The sequence below is a fragment of the Cydia splendana genome, chromosome Z, assembly GCF_910591565.1.
Source record: "Cydia splendana chromosome Z, ilCydSple1.2, whole genome shotgun sequence".
Taxonomy (NCBI): domain Eukaryota; kingdom Metazoa; phylum Arthropoda; class Insecta; order Lepidoptera; family Tortricidae; genus Cydia; species Cydia splendana.
This window is the reverse complement of record NC_085987.1, coordinates 18,065,865-18,088,862: the sequence shown is the minus strand read 5'-3', so window position 1 is coordinate 18,088,862 and position 22,998 is coordinate 18,065,865. Positions and strand designations below refer to the sequence as shown.

The 22,998-nt window shown below is 39.8% G+C and overlaps 2 protein-coding genes and 1 long non-coding RNA gene across 6 annotated transcripts in view; all 3 read left to right on the top strand.

Moving 5' to 3' along the window:
- The window catches only part of LOC134804827 (choline-phosphate cytidylyltransferase A-like), a 33,555-nt gene extending 22,489 nt beyond the window's left edge, over positions 1 to 11,066 (top strand). For 3 of the 4 annotated variants that reach the window (XM_063778090.1, XM_063778091.1, XM_063778093.1), the window contains 5 exons: positions 3,911 to 4,073; positions 7,343 to 7,512; positions 7,638 to 7,933; positions 8,061 to 8,125; positions 10,593 to 11,066. In XM_063778090.1, coding sequence (XP_063634160.1) covers positions 3,911 to 4,073; positions 7,343 to 7,512; positions 7,638 to 7,933; positions 8,061 to 8,125; positions 10,593 to 10,702 — 804 coding nt within the window. In that variant the 3' untranslated portion in view covers positions 10,703 to 11,066. Of the gene's footprint in view, positions 1 to 3,910; positions 4,074 to 7,342; positions 7,513 to 7,637; positions 7,934 to 8,060; positions 8,134 to 10,592 lie in introns of all 4 variants that reach the window. The other variant, XM_063778092.1, reaches the window with a different exon arrangement.
- A 9,352-nt stretch (positions 11,067 to 20,418) lies between these two features.
- On the top strand, positions 20,419 to 21,461 carry LOC134805284 (uncharacterized). The gene is made up of 2 exons (XR_010146262.1): positions 20,419 to 20,611; positions 21,261 to 21,461. It is a non-coding gene; the product is annotated as an uncharacterized LOC134805284 (long non-coding RNA).
- A 907-nt stretch (positions 21,462 to 22,368) lies between these two features.
- LOC134804831 (choline-phosphate cytidylyltransferase A-like) overlaps positions 22,369 to 22,998 on the top strand; it is a 37,022-nt gene continuing 36,392 nt past the window's right edge. The window contains exon 1 of the mRNA XM_063778103.1: positions 22,369 to 22,497. The gene's annotated coding sequence lies outside the window, so the exon portion shown is untranslated. The remainder of the gene's footprint in view (positions 22,498 to 22,998) is intronic.

Below are 22,998 nucleotides of genomic sequence, written 5' to 3'. Positions count from 1 at the left end.
TTTTCAGTTGAGTACCGTGTTTAGGCAACGAAGCTTGCTGAGTTGCCTAAGTAAGGTACGAGATTGAAAAGCTTGATTATATCACTATTGTATACAATACTTTTTCTACGAATCAACAAAAATAATACTTTAAACTAGTAGAATCATACAAACAAACCAAACCAAAAGTATACAGCTAAGATACACGAGCAGCCGGGATACCTTCATTCTGGTACGCGCCCCGGCCGCCGCGCCCCGCGCCCAGCGGCGGTTGGTCAACGACACCTTCTCGTAACTCATGAGGCCCTGGTACTTGCTCCGCACTAAATTCAATTTTTACGCAGTTATTTTCTCGATTTTGGCCACTGTAGCCTATGGAGACTAACAAGCAACACTAAGTGGTTTTCGTAGTCTATGGATGTTGCTATATTAAGGGTGTCACATGCGCGTTTCTGACTTATAAACCAATTGTTTCTACTATACAACCTAAAATAATTAATTTGAGCTATGGTTTTGTTTCGTCCTCTTGATCAATTTCATTATAGTCGACTAAACTGTATCGAAATTAATATTGTAGTTGAGTTGGGAGCCAATACATTAAAATACCGTAGAGAAAACAACTGTCTAAAAATTGAATTTAGCCCGGAGCAAGTACCAGGGCCTCAAGAGTTACGAGAAGGTGTCGTTACCAGCTCGCTGTAGGGCGCGGGGTGCGGCGGCCGGGTCGCGTACCAGTATGAAGGTATCACGGCTGTTCGCGAATCTTAGCTGTATACTTTTGGTTTGGTTTGTTTGTATGATTCTACTAGTTTAAAGTATTATTTTTGTTGACTAGTAGAAAAAGTATTGTATACAATAGTGATATAATCAAGCTTTTCAATCTCGTACCTTACTTAGGCAACTCAGCAAGGTTCGTTGCCTAAACACGGTACTCGACTGAAAAACTCTCTATTATATCACGATTGTATAAAATACTATTTCGTTTCTATTCATTCTTACAAAAATCTAAAAATGAAAGGTAAAGGTAGGGGCGGGGGGGGGGGGGGGGGGGGTTATGGTAGGGGCATAGCTACGGTTAATATACTTCAAATTATGCAATAGTTATTTGTACAACAAGCGATCAAAGTTATTTACATCTCGTGCGCTTTTGAATCCCTTACTACGCTCAAGATTGTAAATTAGATTCGACACACAATTAATTACGACACATAATAATTAGACACACTCAGTGAGCAAAATGCGATTTTGCTCACTGAGTGAGACAAAATGACTCAGTGAGCAAAATCGCATTTTGCTCACTGTTTTTAAGAAGCATAAAACCCTTGTTCGAGCTGCTGAGGTGAAAATATATTTTCCCTTATGTCAATATCCAGAGAGGAAAATGAGGACTACGTTTGTTTGGAGAAGCGGCCGTCCATTTGCCTCTTAAGTGTGCATGCCATTGTATGCTCTTCTCATATTGATAGCTATCAGTAGTTAGCAATTTCCTATATGCTACCGTTAATAAACATGACATTATCAGTAATAATTGGTATCATTCAACCGGTTTGACCTTTGTGATAATTGTGATCTGATATACCACAAGTTCAAATTTGATCTAGTCGTTTTATCTTGACCACAGAATAAATAATGGTACTAGGTACAGAAGACTCACTTTCAAACAAAACGCGTCTGTTACGATCAGGACAGATATGGCCGCTAGGTGGCGACAGCTCCACTCGCGGCTTATGGCTAGCCACCAAAATTGGTGTGGAACGGATGTACTTTTAGTTACCTGTAGATAAAGCGAACAAATCGCGGAGTGAGCCACGCCTGTCTTGACGGAACGTCAATCGTGGTTGTTCATAATCAATTGAAGGGATGTTTACAAAAACAACATAACTGCTTAGAGCGGTTGACACTTTTTTAAGAACATTGTTAATCGTTTCAGGTGTCAACCAGTGTAGTCAGTTATGTTGTTTTTGTAAACATCCCTTCAATTAATCATAGTTCATAATAGAAATAGTAGACAACATTTATGATAAAGTAAAATTCAGATGTAGTGCATAATTATTTTTCACGGAAACGTTCATACGTACGTGTCATGATATTTAACAATTACCTATGCACTACATCTGTAACTTACTTTTAAATGTTACCTGTTTGATATTACATTAATTTTATGTTTCACTTCCTCAATACTATACGAATTCACATTTAAATGGTTACAATTACAAAGAGATTAACCACGTTAGTAATAGTTATTTACGATACAAGTGCGGAAAAGAGGAAACGAGTGGCCATAAATTAAAACACGACCGAAGGGAGTGTTTTAAATCGACACGAGTTGCGAATTACCTATTTCGTACGTGTATCGTACAATGTTTTACAGTACATATGGCCCTTTAAACTTTTGACATACGCACGAAAAGTGCTGTTTCCCGTGCTAGTGCGAGAAAGTAGCCATATGTATTGTAAAATACTTTTCATATCTCATGCTCTGAAAGTGGGTCGTTGTTGTTCTAAAAGGTGCGCAGAAAGTGATACGTTTATGCTCTAGCGCAGAAAAGTGGTGATCTCCTCTGCGTCCCCGTCCCACGAACAACTGGGTGGAAACAAAATGGAAAAAATAGTGTCTTTATTTCCTCGCTAGGAACAATTGGTAATTGTTTAATTTTACTAACCCCACGTTGATCCTTTTTTTTTATAAAAAATGATGTAAGTAATTAAATTGTTAAAAACAAATTATTCTTGATTTCTTTCGTTGAATTCTATTTACTCGATTTCATAAGGCGGGAACTAAAAGGAATACACCAAAAATATTTTTTTAAACCTTACACTTGCGTAAATGAGCAAAGGCAGAATCTTATACAGCCACAGTTAAACGTTTGTACGATATTAAATTGGTTTTTAAAGTTATTTAGCACTATATTCATGAAAATAAAATAAAATACAAGATAAAAAATTCTTATATTATTAATTAAATTGTTATTTAATATTTAAAATACTTTTATTATGTTATTACGTGGTGCGGCGCACCAAGGTCGCGGTGCGGTTCGGTAGTCTGTTGCGCCTTTTAGAACGAAAAAGTATAAAATTAGAAAGTAAGAGGCAATCCCGCTGATTTTCATACTTTAATGAACAAATAATTTTAAAATTACTGCAGTTTGTTAAAAAATGTGTGTTTTCGTAAATATTGCAATCTAAATGATTTTCGCTAGGGGTTATTAATCTTCACACATGTAAAGTCTCCGATTGCAAGTAAGTCCTAAGGATTAAAATCATGGCCGTAGGTCTATTAGGTACTTCAATTACTGATTTTGCGAAATTGCCTTGTCTTGTTTGGTTTCCTCGCATTCGATATGAAAAGTAGAGTGTTTAACTCGGGTGAAAGGCACCATTTCCGTCTCGGACTATTGGCGCTCTCACTGCGTTCGAGTGCCAAACTACCTCGACAGAAATGGGTGCCTTTCAACCCTTGGTTAACAATCTACTATATTTGTTTTACATGGGGCAAAGTTGTTGTTTAACACCTCGTGCTAATATTGATACCTACCCCTTGAGCTTTGTACCGTTATATACATTCTTAATCAATTATTTACTCACTTTGCTACTGTATGATAAAATGCTACTTTGCTTTCTTTTTTTGAAGAATATATAGAGCTTTTCCGAGCTGACTGTACTTAGCTTGCACATAATAATAGTATTAGTCAATGCGGTTCCATTGTTATTAATTAGACAGAGTTCCTTCAGCCACCTTTGGTCTCAATCACCTAACTACCTTGATGATTTCAGCACGACAATAGAATCGTGAAGTATGCAAAATTTCAGCTCTATCGGAAACCGTAAAGTGGATCTAACTTTACTTGCAATATTTGACTGCAGACTACGGGACATAACTGAATAAAAGTTTGCAAACAAGTTGGTTGTACGTAATATGTGGGTGTGTCAGGTGGTGCGGGACGCGCCGTGGGAATACGACGAGGCGTTCATGGAACAGCACAAGATCGACTTCGTGGCGCACGACGACATCCCCTACACCACTGAGGACTGCGACGACACCTACGCCATATTCAAGGCCAAGGACATGTTCGTCGCCACCGAGCGCACCGAAGGTCAGGCTCCGTCATTAACCATAGTCCATTATGGGATTAGAGAAAACACAAAGTAAAATATAGGTCGGATTCGCCCATGTTTCTTCATTTACCTACTTCAGCCATCACAGGAAAATATAGACTATTTATTAATTAAGAGTATTGTTTATTGTCATTTATTGCATACATGTACATTGATGCATAGAAATACATGATGTTATATTTAATGTTAGGAAGCGTACATGTTACCCTGTGTGGGTGTTACAATATGATTGTAGCTGTCTTACAATTTACTTAATCACTCATTTATATAGCAATACAAATTTTTTACTTAATTCTCTAATATCTTAATTGAGTTACATTTATATTTATTCGAATAAAATACAGTTAGGCATGTCCTTCCATCTAGAAAAGTAGGTCAGATTAGTTAATTAATTAAGGTTATCATCATTTAGGAAATCATCGATGCTATAGTAACATTTCTCGGTAAGTAAGTTAATGAGTTTTCTTTTAAATATTTTGTCTTTCGTCTCAGTAGATATATATATCAGATGCAAAATAGCCTGTGTGTGTGTTGGCGGTTATAAACGTAGGTAGAGTTTTCCTCATTATTTCATTGTTATTGTTATTAGTCAACCGACTCATTCTATATAGTAGAAGAGCCGGCCGCAAATTTTCTAACCGACTTGATACCACGATGAAATGCACAATGGTTTCTCATAAAAGTGATGCTAAGTCCGAATTCGATAGTCTGCCACGGCGGAACTTGCCGAAAGTACGAAAATAGTTATGGCAGCAGTTAGAAATTTATATGTAGACACAGAAAAACGAAGTCTGCCAGTATTTTTTTTGCCGGAAGTGCTTGGCAGACGCTCTCAAAGGTGGCCACCGGGACCCCTAATTTAATCCATCTGATACCACCAGGCTTTTCCTGCCGAAACACCTTACCACACCACCAACAGCAGACTTACATATTCCTAAGGGTGTTTCGGCAGGAAAAGCCATGGCAGACTTACGAGTATATATTCCTGAAATGAGGGTTCATACCTACCGACTGGAATTGGTTTCATCGTGGTATCAGATGGGTTAGTGTACGGTAACCGATGGTCATCTTGCTTATAATCTCGTCTGCCAAGGTGTTTCGGCAAGAGAAACCTTGGCAGACTTATATATTCCTAAAATGGGGATTCATACCTACCGACTGGAATTGGTTTCATGGTGGTATCAGATGGGTTAGTGTAGGGTAACCGATGATTACCTTGCTCACATAATCTCGTCTGCCAAGGTGTTTCGGTAGGAAGAGCCTTGGCAGACTTATATATTCCTGACATGAGGGTTCATACCTACCGACTGGAATTGGTTTCATGGTGGTATCAGATGGGTTAAATTAGGGGTCCCGGTGGCCAGCTTTGAGAGCGTCTGCCAAGCACTTCCGGCAAATAAAATACTGGCAGACTTCGCTTTTCTGTGTCTACATGTAAATTTCTAACTGCTGCCATAACTATTATTTCGGTATCAGATGGGTTAAATCAGCCCCCTTTTTTCGCACCGGAAGTGGCCTTCTTTTTCGTACTTTCGGCAAGTTCCGCCGTGGCAGACTATCGAATTCGGACTTAGCATCACTTTTATGGGAAACCATCGTGCATTTCATCGTGGTATCAAGTCGGTTAGAAAATTTGCGGCCGGCTCTTCTACGTTATTGTTATTAGTCAACCGACTCATTCTATAGGCATGTAGCGATGATTAGCTTACTCCCCTAGCAATTCGCAATAAACTAATTACACGTTATTTGTACATGGGACATGGGTGAATCAACTTTTTTCTTGTCACTCGTTGTCACGGTTACATTCTCTCAAAAATTGTAATAGTTGTTATAAATAGAGATGGAGAATGTTACCTACGATTCGGCCGAATATCTGTTGCGCCTACCTAAAAACTACACAATAAAAATAAACAAAAACTAGGTATATTTAAAATGTATTCTTGGAAAGTTGTGAAATACGAAGACCCTTTTTAGCATTTGTTGATTACAAAATATTATATTTTTATCATGGATCTGATTAAATTGACTCTAACTACATTCATTAATTCTGTTCACCAAAATATATATTCTACCACTAAAAAATATCTTAGGAAACTTTGTGCATTGTTGGCGAACAGTTTTCATAATAATTGTCAAAATGTTCGCATATCATGCCGAATATTCGGTATTCAGCCTAAACTACTATTCGTGGCATCTCTAGTTATAACCCCTTTCCATAATCGGGCTCCTACCAAGTATATTGGCAGAAAAACATGGTACAACATTTCTCCTCGCGTTATTCCGGCATTTTGCCACGGCTCATGGGAGGCTGGGCTCCGCTTGGCAACTAATCCTGAGAATTGGCGTAGGCATTAGTTTTTACGAGAGCGACTGCCATCTGACCTTTCAACCCAGAGGGTGATTTACCTTATATATACCTACCTTATATTTACCTTACATATACCTTATTGTAATCCCAGTGTCCTCTCAAAGTATTCCTTCACCGAAAAGCGACTGGTAAATATCAGATGGTATTTCGTACATAAGTTCTGAAAAACTCATTGGTACGAGCCGGCGTTAGACCCGCGACCTCCGGATTGAAAGTCCCACGCTCTTACCGCTAGGCCACCAGCGCTTCGCGCGGATGCACGAACTCAGCGGATGATTGGACAAAATAACAATAAGAAATAGATGATCGACCTACATGTCGTGCATGGATTAAACAATTGCTGGCCTATGCATTTCTTAAAACAGGGACAGTTCATGAAACGATGTCATTATATTCTGCAACCGATCAGCAAATATACTGACCATCATTTTAATTGAAATACGTTAATATACCAATTATGAGGAAGCGCCATTGTGCAAGATGACGTCCTTGCAGGGCGCACGTTACCAGTTGCGTCACTCTTCCCGACCTTTGTACCTACATTCCTCATGGTCGTTCACCGACTAAATACTTTAACTCGACGTTGAGCTCCGATGTTAATCAGTAGTCGTGCATAATCTCGGATAGCAAAAGTTCTGGTTTCGCTGAGCGATGGACCGTGTTAGTATTGTGAATGTCACGCTCTGCCCTGCCCTGTCACGCCCCAAACGAATATATATGATATGTTTGTATTGTATTGTACCTACTTAATAAAATACATACACGTTAGCACACGTCTATGGTTACTTCCCACGTTGGTCTGCCACTGCCGTGAACACGTGTTGGAGTGGTGGTGGCGTGGTGGGAGCTGTACTACATGTCGCTGCGTGATTATTGCAGGCGTGTCGACGTCGGACATCGTGGCGCGGATCGTGCGCGACTACGACATCTACGTGCGGCGCAACCTGGCGCGCGGCTACTCCGCCAAGGAGCTCAACGTGTCCTTCCTCAACGAGAAGAAGTTCCGCCTGCAGAACAAGATGGACGAGCTCAAGGACAAGGGCAAGAAGGTACCGCGTGTATGATTGATTAGTCGCCGCTTCTCTGGTGATGACATGTAATTGCTTAAGATAATGTAAAGAGCGTTCGTTCCGCTGCTGCGAGAGCACTCCGTATTCACGTAATCCTCGTTCAGGTAATGACGAACATCGGCGAGAAGCGCGTCGACATCCTGACGAAGTGGGAGGAGAAGTCGCGCGAGCTGATCGACGCGTTCCTGCTGCTGTTCGGGCCGGACGGGCGGCTGTCCAGCATCTGGAACGAGTCCAAGGGGCGGCTCATGCAGGCGCTCAGCCAACCGCCGTCGCCGCGCGCCTCGCCGCCGCCCAGCGAGAACGGCGACGACTCCCAGGACCGCGCGCTCGCGCTCGCCTCCGCCCACGCCTCCGCGCCCGCGCTCGCGCGCGCCCTTGCACACGCTCGCGCGCATAGGTAACGTGCCACTACTGACACTACATACGATTAGTTGTCTTCGCACTTACAGAGACGAATGCTTTATGCCCTCGTTTCTGAAATTGCTAATTATACTGGACTAGAACCAACATTCTTTACTTTTCAGAAGCTCAGCTTCGCCGCCGCCACCCAAATCGCGCCGTTACGAGACGCTGTGGGAGCCGCAAGCAGGTAACTGGGTAATATGCTCTGCTTAGCTAGTCTAGCCCTACCTAATACACACTCACATCAACACGCTGCTCACCGCACTACGTGTCTCACAATGGCACGCTTAATTACACTATGGTTTTAGCTTGAGTTTTTATAAGTGTTATTCATAAGCCGTGGATAAATCTTAAAGCAATTATCACATAGAGATGTCTAGGTAATAAGCAGAATTCGGAATTCTCATAGTATTTTTGAGCTGTCATAGGGACTTCTCGTTTATCGACTTCCGATTATACATATGTATAATGTATATTGATAAATACAGAATACAATATGTAAAATATAATTACGAGTAGAAGTAAACAACATGCAGTCTTATCGCGAATGAGCTATTTCTTCGAGATAACCTTTGGATACCAACTTCAATGCAATTCTCGTTGCAATTTCTTTCAAAAATTGTTTAAAAGGCATAAGCAGTAAACAAATTATTTATAAGAAACAATTAAATATTATTATTTTAATTTCTATTTATTATTTCCCAAAATTTGGTATCCAAAGGTTATCTCGAAGAGATCGCTCATTCGCGATAAGACGGCATGTTGTTTACTTCTACTCGTAATTATCTTTTACATATTGTATTCTGTATTTATCGATATACGTAAGTATAATCGGAAGTCGATAAACGAGAAGTCCCTATGACAGCTCAAAAATGCTACGAGAATTCCGACCTCTGGACTAATAAGTAATAATAATACAAAAATCTGTACGGGATGGTCATACGAAGACTTTCATAGGAGTAGCAGAGAAAGCGCTATTATCGTTGGCCCTTGTCATACTCTTAGTTTTCATTTTTGCCTTCTTCTAAAAAGTAGCAATTGTCATGTCAAAACGGTAGACTTCTTGTCCTTGTTCGAGACGCTTCGGGAGCCTTACTTAATTCAGTCTTCCTAACTAGGATACAAATAAGTCTCCCAGTCACACTACACTAAATTGATTACTCAATTTCAATTTATTTATTTCATAAAGATAACAATGATCTTATTTTTGTTATTACATACTTAAAAATAATGTTAGTACTTAAAAGCTAAATTTGACTTTACATTTAAAATTATTTCATTAATTACAGGACAACACACATGATCAGCAATCATCTTTAGGATGCTGTTTGGACTGTCCCTTGTTCTGCTCAACAGAGACGCTGCTTTTTTGCGCAAAATGGCTGCAAATCCATCTGTGCGTGACTCCGCGAACATGGTTGATGCGCTGCAGAATTTGGGCAGGCCAATCAGCATCCTAAAGGCATTGTTGTACTGCACCCTAATCGCATTGTACGACTTTTGGGTGTATCGGACCCACAGGCTGCCAGTGTAAAAAGACGAGCAGTATGACTTGAATAATGTGATTTTCACTGCATTTGAACACTTAGCAAACCTGCGGGCCAGCATGTTCGCCCTTACGCACAATGCTCTTCGCTCTCTTTCCATATCGGCATCGTCCTTCAGATCGTCAGTAACAATGTGCCCGAGATATTTGAAGCGAGTAACTCTCGTGAGGGCGATGCCGTTTAATTGGACGGGAGGTATAATTGTGGGATACTTGTTTCCAGCCTTAAAAATCATTATCTCACTGAATCTTAATCTTAATTTACTTAAATTCTATTTCATGTCCACGTACTGTACGTTCGCGTAATATTACCATGATTTACTCGTATGATATTATAAAAATAACCAAAATAAATAACGGCGTGGTTGACGGTTCCATTTCAAGAGATACAGATAAAAAATATACGATTTAGGTCAACTAACCGAACTTAACGTTACTACGCCTCACTTTCTTTCTTCCTAATTAAAATGCAAACTCAAAAAGTCGGTCAGAGACCGTCCTACCAACCTAACTAGTTCTGCATGGTTCATGCATCCAGCATGGTTAGGCAGTGAATGCCGGATCGCTCCGCCTGACTTGAAAAGTAGCAAGCTGGTACGATAAGTAGGTTAACGATTACATTACAACCCTCCCAATTACTTCTCGCCTCGAGTTCCATGGGGTCAGATGTGGCAAAAGTCAACTTTTCGGGAGAGCCAACAATGTACACTTTTGTTTGCCAATACGTTTATACGTTATGCTTATGAACTAGGTGAGCTATCATGCGGTCATAATATCTGTCGTAAAAGTCGTAATAAACGCGTTTTGTTAGAGAGTGAATCGTCTGTACCTAGTACTATTATTTATTCTGTGGTAAGGGTCAAAAGTGCCTCCAAATGGTTTGTGTAATATAACACACGGCCGCTCCGTCGCCAGTTATCTTCTTTTGAACTTGGCTTGACACGCTGCCGCGTGCCTAGATCCATTAATAGATGCATCCTTCAATTGATAAAGATGCTTGGGGTTATTTAGTTATGTTTCATTCCACAATATATTCAACTAATTTGAGAGACGCGAGAGAGCACTCACGTTGAATGCGTGGTTAAGTGGCGTTTGTTTGTTGTGGCAGATGCGTCGAGCTCTGAAGGGTTGGGGGCGGAAGCGGCCGCACTCCGCCAGCTGACGGACGACGGTTCGGACAGCGACGATGACTACCAGGACACCAGCGCCTACCTCTAGGCTCCACCACAGCCGCAGCCGCTACCGCCACCGATGTACATTGTACCAATATCCGTTGTCGGAAAACCAGAGATATGGAGCCCAGTTTCAGACAAAACGATTTGAGGGAAATAGTAAGTTGAACTTGGGACTAAAATGTAGGTTCTTATAACGTCTGAGTAATGTACATCGGTGCCACTCGAGTGGGAGTTGTACAAGTTGACGTACGATTGGTAAAATATATTTTCGAGCTGTTATTTAAATTATTTTATAGAGTATGTTACATCTGAAATTTTTGTATGAATACTGTTTGAGTGAATGTATTTAATCCTTATAGTCTTAATAACGTATTATTTATGTTTCTATAATAAAAATCTCTTTATAATACCGTTAAATATGTACAGGGCACCTGTAGTTTTTTAAGCACCATGAAACATTAACACATTCAACACCAAGAACCCGACTGTCGGGTACACTGTTCGTAGCGACTACGCGCTACATACGACGAAACCGTGGCTACGCGCTACGAGCGTAACCCGTAGCACTTAGTGGTATTGAATGTGTTAATTGTAATGTTTGTCAGTTAATTAAAAGGTGCTTATTATTAAGAAATGATTGTTTAATTTCCTTGAATGCCTTCCTACACGAATGCCCAAAAAAAACAGTGTATTGTTTTAGGGGTCGTATTTGTATGTATGTGAGTTAATGAGTTTCTTTTCCACTATTAAATTGCCCATTATGAAAGGGGGGCAAAATTTCAAAATCTTGTTATGTTACCAAATCAAGTGGGATATCTTTTGAAAGAGCTCATATTGAACATTACATAACATTTTTTTTTCGTGGTAAAAAATTTAGTTATGAAGGAAAATATGTAAATATCCCCTTTATCACCAAAGGTTACTTACCAACGAAAAATTATGAAATTTTTATAGACCGCGAGCGAGGAACAGATTTCCATGACCAATCGCCCGGGTGATAACTCGTATACCTACAGAGTGGTTAACGGCTATGTATGATGAACCCTCATGGACGTCAGCTGCCGCTCCGTTGGTGGGTTGAGGAATGGCAGCCACCGAAACACGTAAAAAAAATTGTCATCGCCTCCCGCTTGATACTTTGTCAGATGATAGTTTAGATGTTATTATAAATTAAAAAAAACCGTCAGCCGGTTGTACTCGTGGTTCATATAGCGGTGGAAAGTATACTAAAAACAGAATGTAATAAATATTTTACAGTACACATGGTACTTTACCACCCTAGGGCGGGATTAAGGACAATACGCGCTTATGTCAAAAATTTAAAGGGCCATATGTACTGTAAAACGTTATACAATACACGTGCGAAAAGGTCATTCGCAACTCGTGTCGATTTAGAACACTCCCTTCGGTCGTGTTTCAATTTATCGACACCCGTTGCGGATTACCTACTATTCGCACTTGTATCGTAATGTACTATAAGGGCGTAATGTACTAAAAAACGGCAAAAAATCACGTTGGGAATACAACAAACGTGATTTTTTTGCCGTTTTTTGTGTAATGGTACGGAACCCTTCGTGCGCGAGTCCGACTCGCAATTGACCGGTTTTTTTAAGCATTAGAAAGAAGGTAGTCTCCGTGCATGAACTATAGGGGGCAGCATAGGAGCCGTCAGATTTTTCCTGTGGCAGTCAGGAAAAATCTACATTTATTTTGTCAACATAGCAAACATCACCTACGTAATTTGGTCGGGTTATTTGTTACCTCCACCAACACCATCATGAATCTAGTATACAGTATTACTGGATCAGGCATGAAGGGTGGGGGGAAATGACCGAATGGGATAGTCTTATGTATCTTTCAGTAGGAGTAGCAGCGAAAGCGCTATTATTGTTTGTCCTTGTCTCACTTTTTTTTTATTCCCCACCGTATATTTCGAGGGAATATTACGCGAAACTCTGCGTAGGGGGCGCCACTATCCATCACATATTGGGGGTCTACCGCGAAACAAGAAAATCGAAATTTCGTTATCTAACCTTATCGTTATCTTTATCATTCTTGCATATTCGGGCGGTAAAGAGGCAGATAACTGTATTTCGAAATTCGAGTTTCCCGGTAGGCCCTTGTTAACAAACGGCCTTGATGCATGTCATATTTTATTGTCTGTGAAAACTTGTCAAAAAAACAATTTAAGGCACAGTATGTATAAGTTGTTACTCTATGGTTTAACTATGGACAACACTCTGGCGGCAAAACATTGCAGTAATACCCCCTATTGGAATTTAACACAGATGGCGCCAGCATAGCTTGCCCTGATAGTCCCTAGAATGAGGAGGCAAACTGACATTTTATCACGCCAGCGGCGTAGCACGGTCGCGTTTTTATCCCTTGTCACCATGCCTGTCACGTTCTAACAAGTATGTAAGTGCGAAAGGGACGCGCATAGTGATAGACGATAAAAATGGAACTGTGCTGCGCCCACAGGTGGCGCCTCCATAGTGTATCACTGTCAAATCACATACATTTTTTTCAAATAAATTGTAAACATTCTCCTTTTTCTCCAAAATACTGCAATATTGTGCGACAAATTGTGGAAATATAGCATCTCCCTTTTTTCCACAAGGACCCGATATGCATAAATTGGTGAGAAAAAGCTTTGAGTATCAAAAACTAAAGCAAATGACAAAGGCCGTTTTTACGGCTGCATTTTAAGGAAGATAAATATTTTGAGCCTTCGAAAATTTGAATAAACGGTAAAATACACAAGATAACATCAAATATATGAAGTGATTATCTTTGTATCAAATCAGCCTTTTTTCCACCAACTGTAGCGTTTCTCCTTCAAAGCTCGGTTTGCAGTTCCCGTACAGTCATAAATGAATACATTTTTGACTTTAATAATCGCGAGTATTATTGAAAAATTCGCTCTTGTCACTTGACAACAAAACGTAACGAAAGCCGGGAACAGTGGCGACATCTGTCCTAACCTTTCAGTGTGCCTCCTCATTTGTTTTTGGGATTGTACGCCATGGATGCCAGCCCTTTAAGCCAAATCTCATAGAACCAGAGAAAAGGCAAAGAGTAGTATAATATATAGATCTGCTTGACCAAGTATATAAGAAAAGGGCAAGCTATGATGGCGCTATCTATGCAAACATGCAAACCTTTGACAGTTGCCAACCCCATTGGATTTTCGAGGTAGACCATAGATATATTATATTTAAAGATTACGTCTAAGCGAGCTGTCACTGTGACCACTTTTGTTTAGTGTACGATTAACAAAGTGGAAACACCTTGCTGTAGCCATGTCGATAAAGTCATATCGATAAACTATCGACATTTCTTGCAATGTTAATTTTACTTCAAAGGTTTAACGATACCTAAAATGAACAAAAACGCTTTTATTCTTTATTGTGGTTATCAGATCACAATTTCATCGTCACGCCCCAGCAGGGAACGAAGGGAAACTTCAGATATTTAATTAAAATACATAAATACGTACTAACTTATGTGTTCCGCAATAATTGAATTATTTTATTATATTCTAATATATTTATTATTCATTAGCCTTTCAATTGTGTTTATGTTTAACGAAGATATTGAAGCTTCAATTAATAGCTATTTCGATATATGACATGATTAAAATCGACTTTTTACATCCCTAAAAGAGCACACATACACGTTTTTACGCACACATACACAGCCTGGATGCACCAAAAAAGGCAACAGTTGGATTTGAAGTTCATCTTGTCAACAGTTTCAACAGTATGGTTGTCCTTTTTTGGCAAATGGTATTTTTAAAAGAGCGAGGAGAAAGAAGTGATACTAGTTGCTGCGCCGTCAAAGTGAACAGAAAACGTTGGGGCCTTGCCTTGCCCTGAGGCAGGGATGTGAAAAGTCGATTTTAATCATGTTATATATCGATAAACGCTACACAGCGGAACGAAATAGCTATTAATTGAAGCTTCAATATCTTCGTTAAACATAAACATAATTGAAATGCTAATGAATAATAAATATATTAGAATTTAATAAAATAATTCAATTATTGCGGAACACATATTTTACTAGGTACTTATTTATGTATTTTAATTAAATATCTGAACTTTCCCTTCGTTCCCTGCTGGGGCGTGACGATAAAATTGTGATCTGATAACCACAATAAAGAATAAAAGCGTTTTTGTTCATTTTAGGTATCGTTAAACCTTTGAAGTAAAATTAATTTTGCAAGAATTGTCGATAGTTTATCGATATGACTTTATCGACGTGGCTACAGCAAGGTGAGCCTCATTGTTTCGTACATGGTCTAATAAAACATGGTCTTCTATTCCCAGAGTGACACGGGCCTACGTCACAATAACATTGCCACTTTATTTCAACATAACATGTTACATGGGTACATTATACCTATGGTTAATAAGTTAAAATATTTCTTTATAATTTTATAATTTTCGTTTATATGTATTTTATCTTAAATTTTACAATAACACGTCATTTTTAATTATTCGTTAGTAATATCTTCCGATTCACGAAAGAAATTTCAGACGTTCGGGTAATTCTGTTTACATTACTGGCAACACAGGATAGCGCTGTCACATTTGACAATTCGGATCTAGATAACTTCATGCCCTGACCGTCATGGATCTATATCTGAATCCCTAAAGTCTTTTCTCCTATTTTTGCATTCCCTAATATTGTTTGTCATAATGATCAGTTGTTCTAACACTCGTATACCCTAATTTTGGTTTCCCTATTATCGAATGGCCGATATTTTTTTGTCCTAATATGTTTTTCCCTAATGGCACTTTCCATATTGAGTATTTATCCTAATGTTATGTAGCATAATTCTTTTTTTGCCTAATTATTGTTAGTTATGGAAAGTAATTGTTATGATAATTGATCAATAGGAAAAGTAACTGTTATGAGAATTGATAATTAGGGCAATAGCCATTAGGTCAAAACAGTTAGAGCATATTATTTTATGCCAAACATTGTTAGGGATTTCGAAGAATATGGTAAAAATCATTAGGGATCTTGATAGTTATGGTACAAATGCTTAGGACAAATGAGTCTTAGGCTAACCATTACATTATGGAAAATAATCGATATGACAATTGATCGTTAGGGCATGTGCCCATTAGGACAAACCAGTTAGGGCAAGTGACTTTAGGACAAACGTTGTTAGGGATTCAGAATGACACCCGACCGTCATCCTTGTCGAACGCGTATTAACAGCATGATGACGTAGGCCCGTGTCAGTTAGGTCATACGCGAATCTCGGAATAGAGTACCAGGCGGAGTATATTATTATACCATGGTTTCGTACACTAAACAAAAGCACAGAATAAATAATAGTACTATCGTACAGAAAGGAAACTTCCTACAAAACCGAAGTTTGACAGCGGTTCAGGGTCGAATCTTGCTATCCCTTTCTAATATATGGCACTATCCCTTTCGGCTATTTAGGGTTGTCAAAATTCAAGTGATTATCTTATCTGTGGTCGTGTACGCAAAAGGAAGTCAAGTGGTGCCAACCCTAATAATTGCTCGGAGCAATGCTGAGCCGAGCGGAGCCGAGTTCGACCGAAGTCAGGAGTCTCTCCCCACTGGCAACACTTTGATTTGAAGTCCATCTTGTCAACAGTATGGTTGTCCTTTTTTGACAAACGGCATTTTTCAAAGAGCGAGGAGAGAGAAATGATACTAGTTGCTGCGCCGTCGAAGAGAACAGAAAACGTTGGGGCCTTGCCCTGAGGCCTAGGCAGTGTTGCCAGATGGTCACAAAAGTCACATTTTTCGTGACTTTTCGCCTTCTCGTGTGACATGTGCGTGACTTTCGATCATGAGGCAATTTTTGTAGCTTTTTAAGCTGGTCGAATTTTGTACAAGTTTAGTTCTGCAATTCGTATTATTTAATGTGTTAGCTACTTTACTTTGACGTTACATCCACCATCATGTTTATTACTAGCAAAAAGCAGAGCTTTGTAAGGGCTCGCGGAGTTTTTCTACCTAAACGTACCGGACCGCGACTTTGATCCAGTCCGAGGCTTGTTCCATGTTCGATCGAATGGGTACATAATAAGTCCGTTAAGGACGCAGCTATAAGTGAGAGCAAGAAAGAAATATACCTACTAATTGAACCCCGGTCGCTGTCCGGTACGCCTGTCTGTTACAGCTTTTACTTTGTCCATTAAAACCTGTCCAGACGACAAAATCAAATTGCCAATATCATCCACACGTAATATACAATTTCATAAGCGCTTATTGCATCCTACACGGTCGCCCAGTACTTTTTGTAAGGAAGCCAACTGGCTTTCCTACATAATGTTGGGTCAGCGAGTCAATGTCCTTGAATTTATTTATGCGTCCACACCACACAATTGAGCGTAAAACTATCCCGTCTTACACTTACGTATAATTTGCTCTCTTAAGTGCTAAGACGAGTGAGATGACCAAAACAGCGTGTGCCTATGTTGCAACAAACGTGAGTTCCACTAAATATGAGTAGTAAAAGTGAGTATCTCCTAAGTGCTCAAAAAGACGAGTCGGATGACCAAAACAGCGTGTGCCTATATTGTATAAAATCCGAGCTCCACTAGGCACTGCCAGGGTTCAGCATCAGCTCTATCTTGGATAGTACTCTCCTAAGTGCTCATCAAGACGAGTGAGATGACCAAAACATCGTGTGCCTATATTGCAACAAACCTGAGTTCCATTCAATACTGCCAGGGTTCAGCTACAGCTCTATTTTGGGTATCTCCCAAGTGCTCATAAAAACGAGTCGGATGACCAAAACAGCGTTTGCCTATGTTGCACCAAACCTGAGTTCCGCTAGGTACTGCCAGGGTTCTGAGTCATTTTGTTGAACTGCACGCCGACGTTGCAATTGGCGTGCAGTCGGCGTGCAGCTTCCATACAAGTTGCAGTCGGGTTGTATTAACAAACTCCAGTGATTTAGGGCCGATACAGACGGCCTGATATGCTTATCTTTACTTATAATTTTGGCAGTTTCAAGCAATAGTAACACTAAAACTGTTTCTCGAACTGAAAATGCCCGATTTAAGTTTGCTAACACAACATGACTGATCAGTTCATCGGCGTCACAGAACAGAACATACGAGTAAATTCATAAATTGACCTCCGCAGTGAATATACAGCAAGATTGAATGTTCCAGTATTCACAGAAACTTAATTGCTAAATTGGGAATCAAACCGACCGAAGCGAGATGGGTCAGAATCCAAAATTTTAACCCTTTTTAGGGTTCCGTACCTCAAAAGGAAAAAACGGAACCCTTATAGGATCACTCGTGTGCCAGTCTGTCCGTCCGTCTGTCCGTCTGTCACAGCCTATTTGCTCCGAAACTACTGGACCAATCAAGTTGAAATTTGGTACACATATGGACACAGCCGTAATGGTACTTGTACTACTGATTGATTAGGTTACTATTGTTACGTGTTTAAAAAAGCACTAAGTATAGGTATTACCTCTCTTCGGCCTTCGCTTTTAAAACACTTGCGGAAGTTGTGGGAAGCGCGAACCCGTCGGACGCTCCGAGCTTTCAGCTCTACGCGGAGCTCGGCCTTCAGTCTTCGCAATTGGACAGTTGTAGGTACTATTGTTCGGGATGTAATCTTCCTATCCAAGCTACTTAGCATAGTTGCAGAGATATAAGCCACCGCTCCGTAACACTTCATGTTACATCAGGTTTTTGATCTGACCAATTCGGGTTTTTCAAGACGTTTAACTCACGTCGTTTCACGTACAAAAAAATTGTGTGATGTACGGAACCCTTAAAAGGCGAGTCCGACTGGCACTTGACCAGTTTTTTGTATTCATCTTTGTTAGCCATAGTACATGCACGAATTTTAATTCATAATTTTTCTAACAGATGGCGCTAGTAGTAATACAAAGTGTTATTCCTTTATTTTATTTTTTTAGGTTTATAAAATGATATTTTTATGTTTGATAACACATCTAGACATGAATTTAAATTACTATGTTAAATTTCAAACCTATAAGTGCGATAGTTTTTCCGTAAAGTGTACCACAAGAATGCATAGTTTGTCGAATAGTGATAGGGCTCGCTTCGCTCGCCCTAATAATAGTCGTGGCAAAATCAGACTTGTTACCTTGACATGAAAGTGTTATTTAGTTTGATAGTATACCTAGTAGTTGTTTTTTTAGTGTAATGATTCATTTCTTTTAGTCTGTACCTTAATCATTGCACTACATCAGTTATTTTGAGATTTATGAGTGCTCAAAAACCATTAGGCCAAGCGCGCACCACGATTTTAATTTTTGCGACACGATTTTAGAATCGCGCTGTAATATATCGCAGAAAATTCACTGCGCGCACTGCGATGAAAAAGTCGCCGATTTGTTCACTCTCAACATGGATTTCGTACCAGTCACTTGTCGTGAAACGTGTCTTTTTATAGACACAAAGGTGATTTCCTTCTATTTCCATAATTAAACGGTCAACATCAAGCGTCTCATCTTGTGGTTCCATTGGAGAAGCAGGTTCCGATATGTTGACGCTTGGAGAGCCAAATGCCGACTGAGGTCCGGGGTGCGATTTTATAATCGCAGTGCGCGCGGGGCCATACAGCTCCGTATGCTGCAATTCACTTTGCGACAATCGCGTCGCGAGCAGTCGCGGAAAAATGTGACAAATCACAATTTTAAAATCGCTGCGATTTTTTTGTCGCATATGCGCGCACTGCCATATAAACGCATACGTTACATTTCTGCGACTAAATTATCGCGCGACAAAAAGTCGTGGTGCTCGCTTGGCCTTACTGTGTTATTTTTATCCGGGGGTAAATTATTTACGCATATACTTTTTTATTTTCTTTTGATTAAGTTTAATGAATAATAAATGCCGCAAGTTGAGTACAGACGCCATTAAATGAACCGTTGCTTGCACTAGTTGCACTTGCACGGTCTTGCAGTCGCGCGAGCGGTGAACAATGTAAACAGTGTAAACATTCAAAACTTTTCTTTCGCACTGACTGACTGTGACTCATGTGACTAGGTCCGGCGATTTCACGCTTCGCGCTTTTATTAATATGCCTGTGAAGATAACAGTGTTTTTTCCGAATTTGTTTACGATTCGATAGATAGGTTAACTTTGATTAATAATTGTTTTTTATTAAGATTTCGTATCAACGTAAGGCCCCATTCGCACGACAGCTTAAAAAGCGTTGCGTTAAAACCCGACGTTGGCGCTTTTTTACCGTTTCCAATATTTGTGTTCATATGAACGCTTAAAAATCACTTGTGAGTCGTACTGCAACGTACGCATCTCAGCAAAGCCATACTTTATTTGCTATTACGACGTATTATTTGATTATAGCTTGAATATTTCAGGAATTTGTAAGCAAAAGTTGACATTTTTAAGGTGAAACTAATAATAATCTTGACGATTGACACCAAAAATTGACATTTGACAGCCAACTGACAGCAGCGCCGGCGCTTTTTTAACGCTTGTGAGAACAGATACACGGAGTTCCGTATGCTCTATTCAATTTGACGCCAACGCTCAACGCCGAAAATCGAACAGTGCTCGATAAAAAAGCGCCGCGCTTAAAAACCGCCTTCGTGTGAATACATACATGGTTATCCATTTGCGTCATTCAAACGCTTTTTTAACGCGCGTTGAAAAAGCTGCCGTGCGAACGGGGCCTAAATGTCTGGAATATATCGTCAACCAAAGGTTCAATTCAATATTTCTTTGTCTGTGACTGCAAAAACAATCTGCGTTTGGCTATTTCATTTTCACTACACCAGTTGGTAAAGGCGTATCCAGACTAGTACATTTTTCGCCAATCTGATTAAATTGCCCGATCGAATCAGGACGTGCGGATGTTAACGCCAATTTGGCTCGCCGAATTCAACCGCCGATAATGACCGATAAAATGAGGTGCGGAGTTGCGGACGCAAGAATACCAATTTGTGACGCCAGTATTTTCGTTCTGGGGCATTTGTTCAATTTAGAGGGCTCTAATATCACAAATCTAAAATTGGTGATTTAAGTGGTATCCTTTCTTCTTCTTTTTTGGTTCCTCAAGGCTGAGGGTCGTGACCATCAGGAGTGCAGTTCTTCACCACCGCTCTCCAAACCCCCCTGTCTTGGGCCAGCTGTATTGCCCCCTGGATGTTGACGCCCGTAGCGTCGCGTATGGCATCAGACCACCGGGTTGGAGCCCTGCCTCTACTTCTTCTCCGTGGTGGTATACAGGCCTGATCAAATCGGTCGAATTGATCAGGAAAATAATTGGCGCCAATCTCATCTAGCGTTCACACGTACACAATTGAATTACCAATTGTAGTACCATAAACAAACGCACGTACAGATCCTAGCATTCCATAGATACTAGCTTCGAAGATTAGTATTTTTGTGTCCACACCTCCTGATTCGATCGGGCAATTTAATCAGATTGGCGAAAAATTGACTAATCTGGATACGCCTTAAATTGGAGATTGACGCCAATTTCATTTCTGATCAAATCAGTCCATTTGGTCATCCCGTCTGGATACTGTTTAAAGGCTCTCGTGATTGTTCGAAAACTGATAAGAAAGCTGCATTTTATCCACATGTGAGGCAAAGTAATAAAATGCAAATTTTGCTGGAAGAATTGATTATTTTCAGGGAGAAAAAAAAACAAGAAATAATAAAAGGAACTTACAGGAGTGTATGGACAGAAGTGATCAAATCGACCGATTTGATCAGAAATGAAATTGGTGGCAATTTCGAATTTTATCACCAATTTTAGATTTATGGTGATATTAGAGCCCCCTAAATTGGAAATTTGCTTCAAAACTAAAATACTGGCGTCACAAATTGGAATTCTTGCGTCCACACTCCATTTTATCGGTAATATCGGTCATAATCGGCGGTTTAATTCGGCGAGCCAAATTGGAGTTTGCGTCCGCACGTCCTGATTCGATCGGGCAATTTGATCAGATTGGCGAAAAATTTGAATTTCACGCCTTTTTCTACTGACAAGATTTGCTTGACCAGCTATACCTACCCATACAATACAATAATATTAAAATGTGACTTAAGCAGCAAAAACGTGACTTTTAGGCCCCATTCGCACGACAGCTTAAAAAGCGTTGCGTTAAAACCCGACGTTGGCGCTTTTTTACCGTTTCCAATATTTGTGTTCATACGAACGCTTAAAAATCACTTGTGAGTCGTACTGTCACGTACGCATCTCAGCAAAGCCATAGTTTATTTGCTATTACGACGTATTATTTGAATATAGCTTGAATATTTCAGGAATTTGTAAGCATAAGTTGACATTTTTAAGGTGAAACTAATAATAATCTTGACGATTGACACCAAAAATTGACACTTGACAGCCAACTGACAGCAGCGCCGGCGCTTTTTTAACGCTTGTGAGAACAGATACACGGAGATCCGTATGCTCTATTCAATTTGACGCCAACGCTCAACGCCGAAAATCGAACAGTGCTCGATAAAAAAGCGCCGCGCTTAAAAACCGCCTTCATGTGAATACATACATGGTTATCCATTTGCGTCATTCAAACGCTTTTTTAACGCGCGTTGAAAAAGCTGCCGTGCGTACGGGGCCTTAGGGAAACGAACTGTAACTTAGGACTCCAGAGCCCTGGCAACACTGGGCCTAGGCCCCCTTTGACAGCGAACATTTTTTTTATCTACATTGTTGATGTTTTACCGTTTCATCACTCATACGTACCTTAAAGTATTGGTTACAACATTAAATTCGTGATTGTGACTTATCATAACCGATTTGCAATTTGCAAGACCGAATTGATCACATTAGTTCTCTGTGAACAAAGTTTTGTAAGGGGTAAGTACTAAAACAAATTATTGAAAATTACATCTTCGAGATTTAGACCATGGTGCGTGACATTTTTCATGATGATTTTTTTTTACTCGGCATCTTGTTGCAGTATTTTTACTCAAACTATAATACAACATATACCTACATATTATATCTATATATTATTATATACCATACCTATATATTATTATCGGAGTCTTCTGTCACAAGTATTTTATACTTACTAGAAGACTTCAACCTTTACACCTGTACCCTCTGTGTTAACAAATAAACATTTTTTCATTTTTTCATATTAGGTCAGGCAACAATGCTCAAAAAAAGTTGTAGAGGGAAATGCTGGAACACAATTTTTGACTCCGTAACTTTGCGAGGATTAGTTAGGAGGTGAACATATCAAAAGTCCCCGGTCGTAGCTCTTGAGCTGGGACAGAGACGGGGTTTTGAAGGTACCATTTTTCGGTTTTTCGATTATATCTCGGAAACTATGCATCTTAGGCAATCTTAGCG